The 18,879-nt window shown below is 36.3% G+C and overlaps 1 protein-coding gene across 1 annotated transcript; it reads left to right on the top strand.

Moving 5' to 3' along the window:
- The first annotated feature begins 5,529 nt into the window (after positions 1-5,529).
- Positions 5,530-18,157, top strand: LOC146159104 (uncharacterized). Its single transcript, XM_083384661.1, has 10 exons — positions 5,530-5,704; positions 6,284-6,409; positions 7,390-7,591; positions 9,048-9,158; positions 10,744-10,944; positions 11,758-11,925; positions 14,657-14,819; positions 16,135-16,237; positions 16,429-16,540; positions 17,085-18,157. Exons 1-10 carry the CDS (start codon positions 5,534-5,536, stop codon positions 17,159-17,161), a joined length of 1,434 nt encoding a protein of 477 aa, XP_083240787.1. The 5' UTR covers positions 5,530-5,533; the 3' UTR covers positions 17,162-18,157.
- Positions 18,158-18,879: the final 722 nt, after the last annotated feature.

Raw genomic sequence — 18,879 nt, 5'->3', positions numbered from 1 at the left:
TTGAGGTATAACAACGTTTGTAGTTCTGGTTTGACTGGGCTTGCGAAGTTGTCGTAGCTTACAAAACTGAAACGGTGCTAGCAAAATGCCTTGTGCCAAATATTCAGCGTGGCGGAACTTAGAGAAAACATTATTCGGAAAATCATAACTATCAGTCGGTACCCGGCTTACCCGCGCATTTCCGTCATGCGACATCGTTGTTCGATTTTGTACCAAACAGGAAGAGATTGGTTACTTTTGCTACGTCATACTAAGCACGTTTGAAATGCGAGACGAAAAATTGTACGAAGAAGCAAAACGTTGTACAGGCAGTTGAGCTTGAGTGTATAGTTCTAAGCAGTGCAAATTGCTTGCCCGGCCTGGATGTCCATTCCTTGGTTATTTTTTTCAGTTGAATGCAGAAAAATCAGACTTAGGCTGCTGATAACATATAAAGCAATCCTGAATTGAGACAACTTCTGTTTTCATTTGCACCTCATCCAAACGCTATACGTGGTGGAGGCGAGGCCATTTACCAAGATGGCCAAAAGTAACATTTTTTTATTTCCTAAACCCAAAGAGCCACACATTGCACATGGGCAAAACAAATTACACTTAATTTATTCTAATACTTACATACCTATACCACTCGAATAGTTTTTTTTCAAATGTTTCACATGAACAAGATTAGGTAGGTTGCAAAAACTCGAGCTGTTATTCACATTTTAGGATATATGTCAAACAAATTCCCACACGCTTTTAAAGCTTTCAACATCTAGCAGGCTAACTATTTATACCAAAAGTTTTAGGGCAATACTTAGTAACTTAAATTACCAAAATCAAGCCTGAAGAGCAGGGGTTCTTAAACTGGGGTCTATGGACTGCTGCAGAGTGTAAACACTAAAAATGCCTTTGTCGTAAAACATGAAAAAAATATCCGAATGAAACCAATAAGTCGAACCGAACCAGAACCGAAATTTTATGAACCTGTTTAGGGCTTTTTTACCCCGAACCGTAACCAAACCAGAACCTTGGGTGTCACTAAGCTTAACCAAACCCGGGCCTGGGGAAACAGGCGGTTAACCCCCAGTATTAGTATAAAAAAATGAGTTAAAATGAAGTAGCATAATATAAAATTGATGTGTTAAAATATATTTACGTGCTTGAATATGACAGATTATTCAAAATAGTTTGTGAAAATTTTATTTCTGTTTCAATTATTTTTCGATATCAGCTCATCAATGTATAACAAAGTCCATTAGATAATGCAGCCTACAACCGTTTAAATATGAGTCGATAAAGATGGCAATGACTGATAAACTTATCGCATTCGCTATACAAATTAAACATCCAATAGTCCTACCAAATTTCTGATTCTATATAAAAAAAAACAGCGCATTGTTATGTTCAGCGGCATTTTTATTATTTAGAAACACTTTGAATTACGGTAAAATACTTTGAATTACGGTAAAAAAGAAAAATCAGTTTAAAGGATTTTTTTAGTTTGAAGTATGGTGTGTTTCATCTATCCTTAACTGAAACTTTATAAACCGGTTTTTAAATGAATTTGATCGAACCGGAGCTTAACCGGAATTTTTCATTTGCATCGAACCGCAGCCGGAACTTAACCATATTCTTAAAAAACTCCGTATTCTCGAAAAAAAAAATTGACACCGAGCCGCAGTATATTAATTTTAAGATTAAGGTTACTCAAGCGTTGTAGCTTAGTAACAAATAAAATTATTTCAAAGTTGTAAACTCTACTATACTTTATGCTGTCAATTTTGTAAAAAGTCATGTGGTATACGTTGACAATATAAGGGTAGGAATACTAAAATAATGTGTACGACATTTTGTTCCAAAAGCAATACCTGGAGTAAAATAATTAAAAGCGCAAAGGCCCTTTAGGTACAGAGTGTTAAGGGATATGTTGGCATTTTCATCCAGAAACCTCAGGTCTCCTGATAGGTCATTGGACACATTTCCACGAACCAATGGTTTTTCCGTTTGTACGGGTTTTTAAGTTGGCCTTAACTAACGTCTTCTGCAACGTTGACCCCCACCAAATCAGTGCAGTGGGTTGAGATCCTAAGGCAAAGTAGTTTTCAAACTGGGGTCCGCGGTCCATTTGGGGTCAGCAAGACAATTTTCTGGGACCGCGAAGCTCCTACAAAAATCAACACGACGCTCTTGAAGAAGAAATTTTTGTTTTTATTTTTTCAAATAAAATTTTCGGGCAACTTACTTTTTCAAACCAAGCTGATATTGAGTTGTCTATTAACGTTGTTGCACGCGTTAAGTTCAATTGTTGCGTTGTGATAATGAGAATTACGTTTTTACAGCTTGCTGCGTTGCACTGTGTTGGCGGTACGGTCACGGTTTTAAAACTGTTCGTGCATTCTTAACTTAAATAAAGTGATACGTTCGAGGTTTATATAGCCGCTGATAGCAAAGAAGCAAGTGCACTTCATACCATTAAAAAAAAACTGTTATTTTATGTATATTTTTAAAGACCGTGAGCAATTAAAAAATTTTGGGGGAACCGTTGGCGCAATTTTTTTTAAAGTTTGAGAACCACTGCTATAGCACGTTTACCATACAATCAACTCTGTTGCGATCTGTACGACTATAGAGAATCGTTCGGTTTTATATAAGCCTTTTATTTTATGAAAGAAACATAAAATTCTTTTTTTAGGAATATTTGATTGTTTTTAACGGATTGTCCGGCGATATTATCGACCACTGACATTTTGAGATATACTTTGATAAACCCACAGTAAAGTCGGTAACTTGAATTTCAGTTTTAAAATAACTTCATAGAAAGGCCAAAAAAGTTCGGCAACGACAACAATCGGCAACGTTTTGCTTCGTTGTTAGCAAAGAAAGCTTCAAGGCAAATAAGTGATTCGGTAAAACGACGATCGTTAGTATTTACAAGTCAGCAATCGTTTTGCACGACAAAAATGCACACTTTTAGATGTCTATTTGTAAAAAAAGAATTAAAAAAGCACAAAATCACTCGTTACAGTATGAAGCGTATAGTTCCAAAGACAAGGGAACTATATCGCGCTTTATAATTATCCAAAAATACGCTTACAGTCACATTTTGCCTCGGGCGTTTCAAAGACTGGCAGAACACGTCAGGCATGTGACGGCCCGTATTTTGCCACCTACAATAGGAACAGAACAGGTTAAATCACCACAATATTTGACGTTTTTGTAAACCTATTTTCTTGATAGTTTAGGTCGAACAAAGTAAAAAAAATGTTGTGGTTTGTTTAGCATGTTGAGCTAAGAGACAGGTTTAATTAATGGTTATATAGTCTGCTGCTTGACAGCTGAAGTTACTTTCTTTTTTTTATATAAAATGAGCTTAAAATGTCATTTGTTGAGAAAAATGTCTAAGTAATGAAAAGGAAGGTTTAACTTACAGTTTTAAAATAACGCAGATTTGTTTTTAAAAAGATGTGTTATGTATTGTAGTGTTACAAAAAACGTAGCATTTACCTGTGATAGGTTGTTCTTATGCTAGTACGATTCTCGGTTTAATGTATATTTTAAACCGGTCATACTGGAAAGACGAGGTGGAATAGTGCACACTTTCCTATTAGTATTTTCACAACAGAAAACAATAAATCAGATCAGTTACAACAGTAGAAAAATGCAGAAAAACCAACTTTAAAATATTTGCCTTACAAAACAAAAACTGTTTCCTTTATAAACTACAAAACAATGAATAGAAACCTTATAAGCGTTGCCAAGTAAGAAATAAATATTTAAACAATAAAAGCGCAAATGTATTTCGCCCAAGAAAGAAATACTGCTAAAAAATGTCGAATTACGTCAACATGACAAGACAGCTCTAAATGTTTATTTAAGCAGTGGGTGATTAAGTTTACAACTTAAAACAAAGTCCAGTTAATCGTGAAGGATTACCCTATGTATGCTTGCTCCCATATGGCCGAAATCATGCTTTGTGAAGTTATTTTCAGGTTTATGTTACGCTAATAGGCTAAACAAGTTTCGAGAACCTTCGGTCTAATGTTCTACCTATACACCCCATAGTTTTAAACTAAGGGTTCTCAAACTGTGGAGAGAGGGATAATTGGTGTGAGGGTTTTTTCTTCTCCTTGTATTTAACACACTGCTTAGCGTTTTTAATAGAATTTCTACCAGGAGTTTTCCACAAACTATATTTTTTGACTATTTACTATCATACAAATCCAAAAACATTTCGCGCTTCGCCCTGACGTTTTTCTTAATGTAGTATTTGTTGTGTTCTGTAAAATCATATTTTCTGAAATGGCAATGACTTTTCACCTGCAATCTGCAACTCACCTTTCTTCAGTTCGTAACTGTGACATAATAAACAACTCTAACGTGCGTTAGATAATTAGCTTGCCTAATTAACGTTAACCTAAATAAGGCACAAGTATATTAAACAGCTTTCGCATAATTTGCCAGTTTTATATTTAAGCGCTCTTCGCAATTTCGATGTTTCTGTTTATTTGAAAACGCTGCCTGCGTAATGCATTGCGTCTACAAAACACATTAATCACAAAAGGGGTGTGAGTTACAAAAAAAATTGTGTCAAGATAGGTCCTGCACACAAACTTTAGGAGCCCCTGTACGGTCTAAACTAGGGGTTCTTAAACTGGGGTCTACCCCTTGGGGGTTCGTGAACTTATTTTAGGGGGTCTTTGGAGGCTTAATTGAAATTTTACTGTGTATTTGAAAAGTCATCAATTAAAAAAAAATGGTTTAATTAAAAATATAACGGTTTTGCACTGAATGTATTTAGAATAACTTTTCGATTTTTTCGGCATGAAATCAGCAGATTTCTAAAATGTATTGATAGTGTGACGTCAATATATGACGCCATCTCTGAAAATTTTCTTACCTACCGTGGTCCAAATGAAGCAAAAAAAATTAAGGGTGCGCGGTAAAAAACATTAAGAACCACCGTTTTTTTTTACTTGACCAGGTAAACCGATAACTTAGGAAAGATTGTTAGAAAGAAGTTCTACTAGATCAGTGCATCTTAACCTTTGCTAACCTGTCGAACTAATATGATATGCTCCATTTCGTTGAACCCTAAATTTTGCTTAGCGTCCAATTAGGAAAATCTATTAGTATTTTTAGAGATTACGTCACAAAGTTAAGTCACAACGTCATACTTTGCTTATTTAGAAACTTGAACGAAAGTATCAAATATACTTTTCACGCGAGCTACCGGTAACGACTTGTTACTCTTTTCATCGTACTTGTACAACCGAAAAATCGTAGTTCTTCTTTGCTCTGCACCAATTTTCAATCACTTCAATATTGAGACAAAAATGCAAACACCGCATGTTTTGTATGAAAACACACTGTAATAAAATACTCCACTTGTATATGTCAGTTTGTTTGATCTTGTGTTTCAAATTTTAATTGGCATACACAAATTGAAACCTCCGTTTTTTGTTTGTTTTGTCAAATAAATAGATCAAAATATTTTTGTCGGGTACTATTTAACACGCGTATACTTGCTTATTTCGTTAATAGACTAGACAAGATGCAACGGCTAGCACTGTTGTTGTTACAAGTTTGCTTCGCCGCTCGCCTGAGCGAAGCCCAGGTCGACTTGAGTCTAAGGAAAAACAACAATCAAAACACCAGGGTGCGCTACAGAGCAACGACTTTGTACAGCATGGCAAGCATTGGTATGAATCCCACGTCTGTACAGGTGAGCGTAGTCCAGTATTATAGTATAAGGGGGTTTAAATGAGTCCTGATTTTAGAAAGAGGTCCATTATTTTGTTGCAAGAAACGTAACCTTTAATAAGACTATAAGTAAGAATATCAAAACCCGTACTTATGATCCTCAGAAGACCACGCATTTTTAATTAGAAAAGAGGATACGTCTCCATTAACGACACACCTCATAACCGAGCCGATTTTTCGTCTGAAAATAATCAACATATATATATTTTGTTTTCTTAATTGTATCAAAAACACATACCTTAATTTAGAAATGCTGTTACCTTTTTATTTGATTAACTTTTTTATTTATTTTTTATTTATTGTAACAGTCTAAAAAGAGTCCTGTTGACGCAGTATAGTAATGAATACATCTTGATATGTTCGTAAACCGAAAATTCTTGTAAACCGAACTTTAGGCCCGAACAAAGCTTACGATCAGTGCTTTGGGGAGAACTCTATCAACCTTCCAACATATTTTTGCCTTACAATTTTCTCAAAAAACAGCCTTGCTGAATATCGGCCGCAAATTGAGTCATACGTCTAATTAATCCTTTACTTTTAGCTGGTTAGAAATCCAATTGAAAGCAGCACAACCAGGCCAATTTACGATCTCGTGTGGATGTCGTATGAACCGACTAGCAGTATACAACGCGTTGCATCTGTCGGCCGGATAATCAACATATACAAGGTATGCGGCCCTCCTAATGTTTTAGAAATATTTCTCAGGTTTGTGAAAGCGTCTCGTTCACATCTACTGTAATATGTTTTGTTGTTGGCTGGTAAAGACAATTAACGCAAAAGTTTTACAGCAAATATGTATTGACACTACTTGATTCGTTCTTCGAAATTCTGCTTGCTTTTACCTTAAATTCAGAATGGTGCAATATTTTGGCAAATTTAGTCCACTTTGTAAGGTTAGTTATTGTACCTACCACTAAAGTACCGAAGCTATTAAAAATGTTTATAAGCTCCTTAAATGCGAAAACTAAATAATAAATTCTGTGCTTAAAAAACATTAAATAAATTCAGCAGACACGTCTGCGTACTCCAAAAAAACACTTGCCGAACCGTGTTTGCAACCTAATTTTATTCGCTGTCACGACTTCGTTAGCGATGGGATCCTTGTGTGTTGCTTTTCATATGCCACGCCTTTAATCGCGCCACCATAACTAAAAGCTACATTTTTATCTGACGGGGTACATTAATTTCCGCAACGATTCCGAAACGTATTCTATTCGTGTAGGAATAGAAAATTTTGTACAGTGCTCGCCTGTTATTTATTTGTTATACCACGAAAACACAGCACATGTGGACAGAATGCTGAAAAGTGCAACAAATGTTTAGCGAACACTCGTGCAGGCTTCTGTGTGGCCACGAATGATATCTAGGCCGCAGCCTTGACGTTTCCTTTGCACTTGCAAGTAAATTAGAAACATAAACTGTTCTGACATGTGGTCAAAGTTGGTTAGTTTATAAGACATATAGTACAATACAAGCCGTTTTTTATTTGTTTTTTTTTTAACAACGAAAATATTGAAGTAGTAAATCTAATTCCCTGTATAGAAGATTAACCCCAAAACACAGCGTTGTCTTCTCTCTTCTGTCTTCTGCCTCTCTTTTTATATATATATATATTTTTTGCCATCTAACTACTTTCTTGAATTATAGGAAATGTCGCAATCCACGAAAACGGTAACGGACGAGACAACCATCAAGTACCCCAACAGCGTGGGTACTCTGCCCCCCAACACGATCGACAAGCAGCCGAAATACGTGTGGTGGATTGCATCCGGCATATTCGGCTTGGCATCCGGATTCAACTCCAACGTTGGGGGCATTTTCCTCATGGACATGGTCGCAACCAAGTGGGGTGAGTTTCTAACAGGGAGTCGGACCGTTCGGATTTTCCGGTTCAGGTTCCGTTCGGGTTCAAGGTTTTTTTTCGGAATCCGGTTCAGCTCCGGTTTCGCTTCGGACCTATTCAAAGTTATATTAATATTCTTTAGTCCATCTTGTTTTAGTCAGGTCAGTCATATATAAGTTCTGGTAATTTTTAGAGAAATATATTTCGACATAAATACGCTCATCAATCTCATATTCAAGTAGATTCTATTTTCCGTTTTTATGGCGAAATATATTTCTCTTAAATGACTAGAACTTATAAATGACTGACTAAGACAAGAAATTCTAAGGAATATTGATACAACTTAAAGTCATTATCGTCATTTACTTGTAAGGGCGAGGAGATTTACATATTCAGTTTGCTATTCAAAAGTTGAAATAAATTTAATTCAAAACCGGTTTAAAAGTTCCGGTTCGGATACAACATGCGTTGCGTTGCACCGAAATATGTGGGCCAATAAATATAGAGAATAATATTGCATTTTAACTCGTATTTAATCTAAGTTTCGTGACGTAATAAAAAGTAGCAGCTTATTGTTTTTTAAATATTTAAAAAATGAATAAGAAATGTTTTTAATGAATATCCATTTGTGTTTATAAAATTTTGAAAATGGCATAACTAGACTCTGTAATTTAGTAATGACGTCATATGGAGTGAGCTGAATTTTTGACAGGTTCGGGTTCGTTTAAGGTTTAGGTTCTTTGGAAATATTCATTTCAATTCCGGTCCAGCTTCTTAAACTCAGCTTCGGTTACAGTTAGGGAAAATCGACCAAAAACCGGTCCATAAAGTTTCGGTTGGGGCTCGCTTTGTCTTTATGGTTCCTGATGAGATACGCAAATGTTTACAGCTGATGTGAAATTTTATGGATACGGCGATCTCTCTGCAATAATATTAGCATTTTTCTTGTGAGACTATAGGCACATCTATCTTGAGGTTGTTGAATAGTAACAGTCGAAATTACCTCCATGCAGGTTTTCATGAAATCACGGTGTTTGGACTGAAAAAATATTGTTTGAAATAAAATTAGACATAAACTTGGGAAAATAGGTAATCGATCCAGCTTTTTACTTAATTGCAAAAAACATTTTGAAGCGGAGGTCACTGTACGTCAAATTACAGAAGTCACTGTACGTCAGAACCATTGCCTAGATTTCATCAGTCAACAAAAACAGTTATTGGTGTCTATATATCGTATGGTAATTTAAAACAAACAAAAAAAACATATTGGCCGATCTGTAATATATATTTATAGCATTACTTGTTTGGCAACTTTGCATCTCAGCTGTAACTATCGCCCCCACTCCTGCAATTAAAGCAAAATTCCACTATGAAAAACAAGCGTTTGGAATTCTGGGGAACCATACAGTATCGTTTTGCGAAACCTAATAATAAAACATTGACCGAATTTGTGTTGTTACAGCTCCCGTACCGATCTACACGGAGGCTGGAGTCGGTTTCCACCACACAGAATGGGTTGACATGGACCTTGACAAGCATCGCGACTGCATCACTGTGAAAGGGAGTGCAAACAGTGAGTTGGAAAGTTTAAAAATAACATTTACACGTATTTTTCTTTGCTTTTTCTTGTTTTGTTGATATGCACTGACAGCGTACGATAGTTTTCATGAGACACATAAAACTGTTGGATAAGGTTGAGTATACTTTCGCATCCCCTTGCATTCGCAAACACGGTTGTAGTGATAGATGCCGACATCCTGTGACAAATGATTTTATCGGTCCTCGTCCGATACGAATGTGTGATCGGTGCCGAAACGATATCAAATTTAGAGTTGGCGATTCAAATAAGGTTTTCCACCAAAAGTGTGTTTTTGTTTGTTTTTCGCTTAATAACCGAAAAAACATTTGTGCGTTTCAATTCAAGACTTACTTATTTGACCAGCGTCAGTCCCGCGTAGTAATGCATACTATTGACGTACTAATAACGTAATTGGCTAACGGATCCGATCGCCAATACTCTTTACCTAAAATATGTTTGTATCGGCCGCAATAAAGTACAAGATACATGGCAACCCTGATAGCGTTAACTGCAAGCAGACTTGGACAACTAGATTTGTATACTTTAAAGTTAGATTAGAATTGAAATAAGAGCATTTCATTTTTTCTAAATAAAATAAAATTAGAAGAATAACATCAATTACCTTTCCTTGAATGCGATTACAATTAGAATTACTGAATTTATAAAAAACAGAATATCAACTAGAATTGTATTTAATTATTATCCGCAATTAATTTAGTTTAAATCGAAATTTATAGGAATAAAAATGCCGAATACTCTTGTACAAGTGTTGATACGTTTAAGCCTAAATACATTTTAGATAGATTTTATCTTTTTGCAACCGCAACTAGAACGCAGCAGTACAAAGTTCGCAAAGAAAATTACAGTTGTTATTTCCAGGATATAACAAAAGGCCGTACAAGGACCGTAAGGTACATCGAGTCAACTGCACACTGTTAGCGTATGCTTTTCGGACTGCCCAAAAAAATACAAGTTCAGTAATAAAAGTCTTTGTTTTGACTGAGAAACTGAATATGTCGTTGGACAAAGTAGAATTTTTGGTAAAATAGAATTGGCCGCATTTTGCTTTAATTCAGTGTTTCGCAACCTTTTTAGGCTTGCGGCACCCTACAGAAATTCTAAGTAGTTCGCGGCACCCTTGGTCATGTATTTGCTGCGTGGTTAACTGTAACGTTACAATAACCGAGATTGAAACAGCACATTAACTGTGCAACAAGGTTGAAAAGCCTTTTTTTTATTTTTTGCACTTTTATCGTACGCATAAAATTGTATCAAGAAGCTTACCAATAGAGCAAAAGTTCGAATCCTAATGAATTTAAAATATCTCTCGGCACCGTTGAGCGTTAGAAATGGCACACGAGAGTGCCGCGGCACCCCGGTTGAGAACCACCGCTCTAATTCGTTGAATTAAACACCTAGAATTATCTTGATAAAAAAATTGCCAAGCCAAGAAGGTCGACAAAATTGATTAATGCCACATTAACTAAAGCATAGTGTACCCTAGAATTATCTTGTTGTCCAAGTCAAGCATTTCAACAAAGGCGTGTAACATCAGTAAAAAGTATTTTATCTTTCGCAGACGCCCAGTTGCTTTGGCTGAAGCAGCCGACCACAGAAGGGGGTGCGTGGACTCCCAATCCCATCTCGAACGGCACCGATGTGGGGGGCACTGACTTCCGGGTGATGAGGGTGGTTCGGGCCAAGAGCAAGAACAAGAAGATAATGCTGATCATCGTGGCCGGCAAGAGGAGCGGCATGCTCACGGCACACTGGGTCGATGGTACGTTTTGTGCTTTATTTAGGCTTGTAATATCAGGTGTTCATGCTTGAAGTATTCTACGCATGGGTAATTTCATGTGTTACGTTTTGATTTGCAGGGTTGTAGTGACTTGAGTACTTAAGTCACTGTTTTCAAATGACTTGACTTGACTTAAGTCGATCTGGTAAAATGACTTGAGTCGGACTTAAGTCATTAGGTCAAGTATTCTACGCATGGTTAATTTTATGTGTTATGGTTTGATTTGCACTGTTGCATTGACTTAAGTCAATGGCTTATCTTCACTGCACTTAAGTCACTGTTTAAATGACTTGACTTGACTTAAGTATTTTAGTCAAATGGCTTATCTCGGACTTATGTCATTAAGTTAAATGACTTGGGTTGAGATTAAGTGTTTTCATTTTACATTTTATTATAAAATTGAGCTATTTATAAAGTTATTTCACAAATGACTTGACTGGGACTTGGGTCATTTTAAAGTGACTTGTTTACAATTTGTTGATTGTCCCATTCGATCACGTGTTTAGGTGACGTGCGCTCGTGAATTATTTAACATCGAAGGTGCTACACCGACCAGCATTTTAACACAGTTTCAAACTTGACCCAATCTTTGGGATAAATGCCTTAACTTAGACTTTTTTAATTTTCACCAAAGTTCTTCGAGTAAGTCAGATTGAAATGCTAGTTTATATTTAAAAAGTAATCAAAATTTTGAAATGAGTTGAATCAAAAATAAAAAGTTTTTAGAACCTCTGATGTACATCCTACTGACGTCTCGGCCGCACTAATAACATTATGCCATTTTTGCCGCCACAGACCCGGACAACGATTGGACTCTGACGTCACGCCTGAGAAGCACCGACATTTCTGGAAGTCGGGCGCGCCAGACACCCGAGTCGTTCGTCAGCGTCGAGATCGTTGATTTGAACGGGGACGGCATCCCCGAGGTTCTGACGTCGATAGCCGCTACCCAGGGAGGTCCCGGTATGTATGTTGGCGGTTCGTATAATACAGCGGGTCTCAAGCATGGTTCAGCCTTCCCTTAGACCAGGGATGGCGAACCAACAAGACATTAATCAATGAAAATACCCAAGCGTATATTACGTGCTAATATTAGTGCGACACTTGCAACTGCATCTTCTCTACAGATAATCACATTATCCTTTAAATTAACTCATAGTTATTGAGACGAATTAATTTACATTAATTAGAATTAAAGGAATATTAAGATCTGCGCAAACATTAAAGAAGCAGAAATGTTAACAAAGCTACAAAACACCTTATCATGTTGCTGATAGCCGCTACCCAGGGAGACCCTGGTATGTGTGTTGGCCGGTTCGTTTATTACAGCGATTGCTTAAGCATGGTTACGCTTTATGCACTCCTAAAAGGCACGTAACACCACACTTTCGGCCACACTTGGACAATATATATTTGTTTAGGATTTTAGAAATTTAATAAGAAAATAGAGAATTCGAACTCGAAAACTAGAAACTAAATAAAAATCCAAACTATTACAATTACAAATCCTACACTTCGGAAGATGCTGGCTACTTAGCGGTTTGTTTTCTTAAGGATGTGAATAATAGAGATTCACACGCCAAGAAGTTCGTTGTACAAATCACCTGTTTGAACGTAGCGACAAAATCATAACAAATTTTAGGACTTGTTGTTCAGTTTCTATACTTTATCCCAGGGGTGGGCAAATGTGTTCAATGGAAGAGCCATTTTCAGAAAATACAATCTTTAAAGAGCCTCAAAACTAGCAAATAAAATTGCGTGGACTCGCTTCTAAGTATAACTCTTCGGATTCTATGTCTAGTGTTACGTAATAAACAAAATGCTGGCCTAAATAAAGAAAAAAAAAAGAGAAAACGTTCATAAACGCTACTCTTGGCAGCCTTTCCCTTTTTTGGGGAATTTGCTATTCGACTAGAAAAGCCACAAAAAACATGCCGGCGAGCCACATGCGGCTCGCGAGCGGCAGTTTGCCCACCCCTGCTTTATCCCATTTGCCTACTTTTAATTGGGTTTAGGGTTAAAATTGGTCGACTTTCTTACGATTTCCTGTTTTTTTTCTGAAAACTTCTCCAGTTAACAATACCTGCAGCTATTCTAACAAATGACAGTTATGAGGCCCGAAAAGCAGTTTTTAAAGGATCGCTAGTTTTTTTTTGAATGAAATACGTCAATGTACAACAGAGGTTACCAAACTGTGCATCGCGACGTTCTAGTGCTCCTAAAAGGCGTAGCAAAATGTTTCCTTTTCGTACTCAAGCACAATTGCGCTGATAAAACGCCTATATTAGTTACCACGTTGGATACAACCGCTTTTAGGGAAAGCACAGCGGTAATCGGCTTCCATTGCGCAATCAGTTATATTGATTTACAAAAAACAACTAATATTTTCATAGTCAAAGTAAATATATTGATTGACTTATCAATATCAAACTTAATAAGTCAATTTTGAAATGGGTAAACCCCGTACCATTCCGAGCACTTATTAGCAATATAAACACACAAAATTAAATTATCAAAATTACATATTTCACTAAAGCTTTATTTTAGGTCTAAGCTTTGCCATCTTTAATTAGACCAAAACCGCCAAACAGATAACTGTGTTGTGTGCTTATTTGTCATAACAAACAATCAGTTTCTCATCAGCAAATACGTAAATGGTTGTTCATAGGTTACTTGGACAGACAACAAGAGAAATTAAGGTATGCGGTAATGAATCAACATACTGTAGGCTTCCACGTATCTAAGAATTTCCACATTATAATCCTTAATCATTCGGTTGTTATGCCCGCGAGCTTATATACCGTCACAAATCTAGTATATACAAACGCCTACGAGTTTAAGTGTCGATCAAGGGCCCATCACGCATTATTATATACGTAGCACGACTTTTAAAATAAAAATTACTTGTGCCTTTTATTACTTCGTATTCCTGTTTTAAGAAAAGCAAACGTACATTGAAACAGGCGACAATTTAATAACAATATAATTAAGCAAAACTGCAATAGAGCAATGGTCTCTATACTAGATAAATGGTCACTAACTTTATCATTTTAAAAACTACAAGACATTACCCGTTTATATAAGAAATTATCCTTTTACTTGCTAACCTCTTTATTTTAGTATTTTCGATGTAAACTTTGACGTAAGTAAACCTTGCAAACAATGCATGTTCAAGTGTGAACTGGACTATCGATGCGTAATCATTTATTCATATACCGATACCGTTTTGCAGTGAAACCTTATCATGGACGTTAAATCCAATACCAAATAATGTCATTACCAGGGGCAGATCCCCTGGTCATGTTCACCCGGCCACCTAAAAAATACCTTTTTTTGCCTTTTTAAACTACGCAAATGCAAAAAAATTGCCAATGCGCAAATCTGTTTTCCATTTCTATTATGTCTTAGATGTATTGTTTTTGTCATCAATTTGCCATCACAAAAAATAAACATAAAGCATTTTTTTATGTTTCTGTTAAACAACCAAGTTTTTACGACAATAATTTCAATTAAAACTTAAGATTGATTTAAGTCTAAGTGTAAGTAAACAACTTAATTCCAAGTCAATCCCAGTCAAGCGATTTGTCCAAATCACTAAATTTAATTCAAGTAATATAAAAGTACTGTATAGTGACTGAAGTGCTCTTTCATCAAATCTGTTACTTACGCCATTTACAACACTACGTCATCATAGGACAAGTGGTGGCTTTTCAAGTTCCCAAGGGCGGTTTCGACCCCAAACTGGTGTGGAGGCGACGCACCCTGATGGAATGGCCGATGAAGCACACCAACTTCTACAGCGTCTTCCCGGGACCCACCTTCAAGTTTCACGTCTCCAGCTACAACCGACAGTCCACGTATGTTGTATTAATACGTAGGCTTACCATATAAGTCCCGATTTAGGCAAGACAGCCGTTTTTTTCAAGCTATGTCTCACCGTCCCGATGAATTACCGAAATGTTCCCAACATTTTTCATGCACCACACGGATATAAGTTTACTGTTTTTGATCTGTCCAACTTGATAAACTTTGTTACCTGATGTGCGTTTTATTTCCTTGCGTTAAATGTGAACGTAGTTGTCACCTCACTATAGCATGTAATAGGTCCAGTGACTGGGTTGATCGCTTGTTAGTTTGCTAGTAGGACTTAGGACACCTATATTTATATATACAGAGTGGGCCAAAAGTAGGCTTACAGTTATAAAACGTGGGGTTTGGGTCTAAAAGTAAATTTATTGGTTTGGGGTTCTTCTCATACACCTTGTTCTTTACAACACCCAAAAAAAGAAATCCATTGGTGTCAGGTCAGGTGAGCGTGGTGGCCATTCAATGCTACCTCTTCTTTCAAGCCAACGCTGTGAAATAACTGTAAGCCTACTTTTTGGCCCACTGTATATAATACCAGATGCACCACCTCCTACAGCATTAGTTAATCTTTATAATATGTAAGATGGACTACATATGGTTGTAATATAATTAACATAAAATAGGTTAAGTACGTAGTAGATGTTTATATAGTTTTGTTTTGTTAAAAAGTAGGCTTGCCATAGCTCACGGTTAACGTTTATCACTTTTGACAAGTTACTGAAATTCTATCTGGCTTAGAATAAATATCACTGCCCGTAGAAGTAGGCATTTGTGAACGTTTCGAATAATAATTTTGTTAAGTATTACGCATTTTGAGCCATGTATTGTAGTCGTTTCGCGCCCTGCGGCCTAATTACGTTATTCGCATTCTTGTGCTGGATTACAGTGCTATTGTGCTGCTATGCTTAATGATTTCTTTGCTACTTAAACCATGGTTGGTTTTGTTTCATTGCCTATTACTTCACTGCTCTGATCAAGAATACAACAAATTTGTTTTTCATTTTCAACATATCTATTCGTAACGCTTACAAAACGCACCTATACGTCTGCATGAATTAAATATTATTTCTACATCTAACTTCGACCTTCAGCCAATATGTTCAAAATTTGGCTCACTCGTTTGAAAACATACAACCAACTATGTTTACCGCGTTTTGGGTAAATGGGTACCGCTCTATAGATTGCTTCAGTGCGACTGTCAGAAATGTGTTAATAATTTAACCTATTCCGAATAGGTAACCACTTATTGTCCCCGTATAACCAACATTTATAGTCAAACCTAAAACTTTGCGTTCTCATTCTCAGCAAAAAGCCACACATTCTGGTCAGTGGAGCCGACCGCGGAACCGTCTACGTTCTTTCTCCTAACTCCTGGAGTCCAATGATCTGGGGTTACAGCTTGCAAACCGTAAGTTGACATTACTTTAGCACAGACCTGGGCAACATACGGCCCGCCAGGCAATTTAATCCGGCCCGCGGATTAGTTTTCTAAATACGAGCTTGTATCATCTTCAGTTAATGTGACTGAGAAGCAATTCAAGCATCACTTATAAAAGGTTGGACGCAATTGTCATCAGTCTGTAAATGCTTTTGTTACAGATATCTGCGTTCACTAAACCCATTGGTATTCCGGCAGTAGGTGATGTAGATGGGGACGGAAACGTGGAAATATTCATTCCTACCGGCAACGAAGTCGTCATTTCTAGATACCGTGAGTTTTCGGCCTTACTATTTTTTTTAAATGATATTACCTCGCCATTCTACAAAAATATGACCACAATGATATTTTCAAACGCAATTTAAATTTTTCCCGGACGTGAACTGCCTGAGAAATTCGAGGTTTCGCATGATTTTGCTAACTCGAAGTTAACAATGTATACAGAATGTTTTAACAAAAGTTACCAAAACTTCATTTTTTAATTCTATATTCTTTAAGTTCAGTCGACAAGTTTCTAAAATTTAACACACCCAATCTCGTGGTTTAACTTGAATATTTTTGGTTTGATCTAAATGTTCAAAATAAATAGAACATACATTCTCCGTTAATAGAAACAGTCATAGATTTATTTATAATATTCTACCTCTTAACACTATAGATTTGTTATACATTTATCAACCCTTCTGAAAAAAACAACAACATAAAACTAGCTTCCTACAAATTCTCCTTTGTTAGGCACATAAACCTAATTTTAAATTCTACTAATAAAAAAACATTTTTTAAATTTAAAGCCATTAAAAAGCGTTTTGTTTTGCAGAATTGTCACACGCTTCCATACGAAAGCCCTCGACGTGGATTATACTTTGTTTGTCGTTGTTTGTATTTTGTTGGTAACTATTTTCGTGTACGATGTCATGTGCATTTTTTTGGTCAAATGCTTTTCAGTGGTTATGCTTTGGCCGCAATAATAAGCGACGGGCCGATTAGTATTTATAGATCTCAACTTTTGTTTGTCATTATAGCGCTTGTTTTAGTGACCCCCAAAATTTTGAAACCCCCCAAAATTGATATCCTTTTCTAAAATCACTACCATTTTTAATACTGTTATTCACTATTAACGTAAAAACGTGTGCGGCTGTATCAGTTGGCGTTTGCTTTTACTCTTTGAACGATTTGTGAATCTGCTTGCCATGATATTTGCTTTTTTACGACATTTCCTTGTCTACACTTTTAAAATAAACAATTCAATTTGTACAGTTTGACAAGTTATATTCAAGTAAACAAAAATACATCAACGCGAGATGATTAAAAGAAAAGAATTGATATTGCTATGTGTTGCCTTTTGTTGTTTTCCTATCTATATATTGCTCACGCGATCACGCGATTTACCCACTTTAATTTTTAACGTTTTATTTTATTACCGACATGTCAATGACTTCATATGCAATCAAATTGACTTGAACTGCAAGTTAAATTTAAGTAGTATAAAGTTAGGAAATAAATTCTTCTCGAGTCTCATATTCTGAAGTTGATTCTCGATCGATTTAGTTTTGCACAAGTATGTAGCTAAAAAGCAATCTAATCGCGCAAAACTCAAAACGAATTTGTTTGTCTGATTAAATAAAGTTTTCTTATAGCGCGCATTTAGTCTGTTTCACAAAGGTTTTACATAATGATTCCAGTGTATTCGATTGATGCAAGTGTTAAATGTTTCCCCTGCATTTCCTCTTACTTTGCTGGTCGGTCTGGCTAATCCAGCCAGCAACAGGCTAGCTTAATCCTTAACGCAGTCATTTTCCCGTTATAATATATTCACTTCACTGCTTTCGAAATACTCAACCATTTGTCGGAATACTAAAGTGGAGCTATGCTGAAATTTTCGAATGTAAAATAAATATATAGCTACCTGACAATATGCACTTGAAATACCATGGAGGTTTGCTTAGTTTCGATTCAGTGAAGAAGGTTAGATAACATAGAACGGTGGCCAATATCCCCCCGTTTAAATGTACAAGTACAACATGTGTTGCAATATATTGCGTTATGTGGCATAACTTTTAGACGTCATCTCTGAAAATTCCCAAGGCCCAAACCAAAAATCCTGGATCCGACTCTGCTTATAACTAAATAACAAAATATTAGAATCCTTACAATTTATATGTGGTTATTTTGTTTAGGAACATGTTCTAATCAAACGAATAAGACACTGGAGAGGTGCGGGCTATTCGACCCTGTACATTTCATTTTTTGTACAATGTATTTTATTTAGATTTACTACACCCAGATTTCAAATTACTAATTTCCATCATAGAGATCAGTGCTTGGAATTGCACATAAGGGGATTTCCCATAGCGGTTGTATTTGTTGACATGGTTGTACGTCACAATCCTAAAGCAATTGCAATACGATTGTAATATTTGCCTATTGATCACAATAGCCAGCAAAAAAACAGTTTACACTTATGTATAAAATATTAAATGTTAAATTGTAAGATAAGGCATACAGGTATAAATTTAAATTGATCCTGCTGATTAAAAGAAAGTTGTACCTCCTCGTAAATTTAACGCAATGGTTCGTAGCCTGTAGTTTTGAAACAGCTGGTGCGTACGTGA

Source organism: Ascidiella aspersa, chromosome 3, assembly GCF_963924565.1.
Source record: "Ascidiella aspersa chromosome 3, kaAscAspe10.2, whole genome shotgun sequence".
Classification (NCBI taxonomy): Eukaryota; Metazoa; Chordata; class Ascidiacea; order Phlebobranchia; family Ascidiidae; genus Ascidiella; species Ascidiella aspersa.
The sequence above is the reverse complement of the archived record's forward strand: the minus strand, read 5'-3'. Positions and strand labels throughout refer to the sequence as shown.